This window comes from Vombatus ursinus, unplaced genomic scaffold (assembly GCF_900497805.2).
Source record: "Vombatus ursinus unplaced genomic scaffold, bare-nosed wombat genome assembly UNPS02010461.1, whole genome shotgun sequence".
NCBI classification, from domain to species: domain Eukaryota; kingdom Metazoa; phylum Chordata; class Mammalia; order Diprotodontia; family Vombatidae; genus Vombatus; species Vombatus ursinus.
Genome location: NW_020950239.1, coordinates 4,677,332 through 4,680,917, shown reverse-complemented (window position 1 = coordinate 4,680,917; position 3,586 = coordinate 4,677,332). Strand labels below are relative to the sequence as shown.

At 47.7% G+C, this 3,586-nt stretch overlaps 1 protein-coding gene across 3 annotated transcripts in view; it reads right to left on the bottom strand.

The window, feature by feature from the left end:
• Window positions 1-293: 293 nt before the first annotated feature.
• LOC114037613 (mucin-2-like) overlaps window positions 294-3,586 on the bottom strand; it is a 23,566-nt gene continuing 20,273 nt past the window's right edge. For 2 of the 3 annotated variants that reach the window (XM_027854542.1, XM_027854543.1), the window contains one exon: window positions 294-3,586. In XM_027854542.1, coding sequence (XP_027710343.1) covers window positions 627-3,586 — 2,960 coding nt within the window. In that variant the 3' untranslated portion in view covers window positions 294-626. The other variant, XM_027854544.1, reaches the window with a different exon arrangement.

Here is a 3,586-nt window from a genome sequence, read left to right as displayed (position 1 = left end):
GCCAGGATCAATTATTTCAAAATCCAATAATAGTTGGGAAAAGCAGGAATGTCTTTAATGTGCTCTTGCCTAGTATCACTGTTACCTTTAATTTTACTTCATTTCCTTTCATTTCATGATGCATTTAAAGGAAAACATTCTTATAGTTAATTCTCTGAAGGTATCAATCAATCTGCAGCTCATGGTGAACAATTGTCATGTAAAATCTAGTCTCATGAAATGGAGCTCTGGCTGTGATATATTCCCCAGGCGATTTTTCATTCAATTATAGAGACACAAGGAATTAACTCTCATTTTACATAAATTTATAAGAATGTAACTTTATTGGCAAGATGACTGAAAGAATCATGAAAGTTATTTAAGTATCATTACTTAAGTAATTATCATTAATTATGAATAACTGTCTCTAATCAGTTGGAGTCACATTGATTTTTTTCTTTGAATTCAAGTTGCATTAGGCTTTATTTTTATCTCCTCACCAAGACCCTCTTTCATCCTGCCTTATGGTTATGGGCAGCCCCGTACTAATTCGGATTAGATGTGGTGAAATCAGTTGTGATGACAGTTGAATCAGTGCTCATTTCCCCAGAAAGGCGGTTTCATATTCCTCGGTGCTGATGGCTTCCCTAAGTAGTGGCTATGGTGGTTTCATCAAATGTGACCGGTTCTTCAGTCGTGGCTGTTTCATCGGATGTGCTTGTGTCAGGATCAGTGGTCACTTCATCAGTAGTGGCCAGTGCATCAGTGGTTATGTCAGTGGGGGTGATAGGGTCAGTGGATGAGATGTCATCAAAAGTAGAGGTATCAAGGGTGACAACAGCAGAAGATGTAGGGGCAAAAGTTGTTGCTGGAGAGGATAGAGAATCAGTGGCTCTAGGTGTGGTAAGGGCAGTTGTACTAATGACAGATGTGCTAGCAGATGTGCTAGTGGTTACAGATGTAGTTGGGGCAGATGTGCTGAGGGTAGATGTGGTACTTACAGGTTCTGTAGTAGGGGAAGGAAATATGGTAGTTGCAGAATTGGTGGTACTCGTGGTAGCAGAGGTGGTTACAGTAGGAGTAGTGTTAGTGAAAGTAGGTGTAGTGGTTGAAGAGGCAGACGTGGTAGTGGCATCTTGTGTGGTAGGGACAGATGTAGGTAAAGTAGATGTGGACCCAGTGACAGTAGTGGTGGAAGTAACAGTTGTGGTACTAGTGACAGAGGAGGTTGATAGAGGGGTGGTGGCAGTAGAAGTGGCTCCAGAGGTAGCAATGGCAGCGGTAGCAGATGTGAAGGTTGTAGGTTCAGCGGATGTAACTGTAGTAGTTGGGATAGAAGTGCTGACCTCGGGGGTGGTGGCCTCAGTAGGGAAAGAGGTGTCAGTCAGAGTGGTAGCATCAGTGTTGTCATCGGGGGTGGTGGAATCATCCACCACCATAGTTGTGTCAGGGGGGAAAGTATCAGCAATGGTTGTATCCTCAGGTGTGACTGAGGGGACAGATGTCTCATCAGGTGTGGTGCTAACAGAAGCAGTTGTGTCAGTGGAGATCAGGCTGGTGGTGATTGTGGTGGGAGGAGCAGATGAGAGAACAGATGTGGCTGTAGGTTGGGCAGTGGTGGCCACAGATGTTGTGCTAGCAGGTGTGGTAGAGGAGGCAGCAGAGGTAGTGCTGGGGGCAGCAGTGGTAGCTGCAGCAGGTGTTGTGGTCGAGGTGGCAGAAGAGGTAGTGGCAGCTTGTGTGGTAGGGGCAGATGTGAGGGCAGCCAATGTGGTCGTAACCGTAGCAGACGTTGTATCAGGGTTTGTGCTAATGGCAGCAAATTGGGTGCGTGCCACTGTTGTGTTAGAGACAACAGGTGTGGATGCAGTGGCAATAGTGGTAGAAGTAATAGCTGTGGTACTAGTGACAGAGGTGGTTGATAGAGGGGTGGTGGTAGAGGCGGCAGAAGGAGAAGTTGCCACAGTTGTGGTAGTGGCAGGAGATGTGGTGCCTTCAGTTGTGTTCAAGGCAGCAGAGGTTATGCTGGTTGGAGCAGCTATAGTAGAGGAGGATACAGTGGCAACAGGCGTTGTTATCGAGGAAACAGAGTTATTAATGGCTGTAGATGCAGTGCTCGTGGGAGTGATGATAGAGGTGGCAGTAGATGTGGAAGGGGCAGAAGTAGTTCCCGAGGAGGCTGTGGTAGAGGAAGCTGATGGGCTAGAGGCACCAGTGGTGGCAACCACAGATGTGGCCACAGATGTTGCAGAAGTAGTAGAAGTGGCTGATGAGGGGTTAGTGGCAGCAGAAGTGGCCCCAGAGGTAGCAATGGCAGCAGTAGCAGATGTGAAGGTTGTAGGTTCAGCAGATGTAACTGTAGTAGTTGGGACAGAAGTGCTGACCTCAGGGGTGGTGGCTTCAGTAGGGAAAGAGGTGTCAGACAGAGTGGTAGCATCAGTGTTGTCATCGGGGGTGGTGGAATCATCCAATGTAGTTGTGTCAGGGGGGAAAGTATCAACAATGGTTGTATCCTCAGGTGTGACTGAGGGGACAGATGTGGTGGTGGTGATAGAAGGTGTGGCAACAGTGGTTGCTGTGGTGGTAGAAACATGTGTGACATTGATGGGTGCCACAGATGTAGTTATAGCAGATGCATTAGAAGCATCTGATGTGGTAGTGTTGGCAGGAATGGTGGTTTCAGATGTGGTCGTGAGAAGAGTTATGGCACTAGATTTGGTAGTGGCAACAGATGTGGTAGTTGTGGCAATGGGTGTGGTGTGAGCAGGTCTTGTGGTTGAGGCAGCAAATTGGGTGCGTGCCACTGTTGTGTTAAAGACAACAGGTGTGGATGCAGTGGCAATAGTGGTAGAAGTAATAGCTGTGGTACTAGTGACAGAGGTGGTTGATAGAGGGGTGGTGGTAGAGGTGGCAGAAGGAGAAGTTGCCACAGTTGTGGTAGTGGCAGGAGATGTGGTGCCTTCAGTTGTGTTCAAGGCAGCAGAGGTGGTAGTTGTGGCAATGGGTGTGGTGTGAGCAGATCTTGTGGTTGAGGCAGTAGATGTGACAACAACTGGTGCCGGGCTAATGTCAGTCAGGGTGGTAGTGCTGCCAGATGGAGTGGATGAAACTCTTGTGGTAGGGGTAGAAGATAGACTGGTGGTAGTAGATGGGGTAGTAGATTTGGTGGCAGTGGTGGTAGTAGGTTTAATATTAATGTTAGAATTGGTGGTTGTGGGTTCCTGGGTAGTTGTAGTGGTTTGTTTGGTGGTAGCGGTGTAAGGTTTGGTTGTTGGTTTCGAGATTGTTGGTTTAGGTCTGTGGGGAACATTTGGTTTTGGACGGCAATTATGTTGGCCCGGTCTCTGTGGCTTAGGTCGAGGTGGATGAGGTCTGCGTTTGGGACCTTTTCTGGGGGGTGATGGTTTCTTTGGGAGAGGGGTTTTTTGTGCTCCAGTTGTAGATAGAGTTTTTTTGTGAGAAGGTACCGGATGTTTTGTGCATGGGGCTGTTGTAGGCCGAGGTTTTCGTGAAACAGGCTTCTTTTTGGTGACTGTTGTGGGCTGAGGCTTTCGTGAAATGGGCTTCCTTCTGGTGACTCTTTTGCGCTGAGGCTTTCGAGAAACGG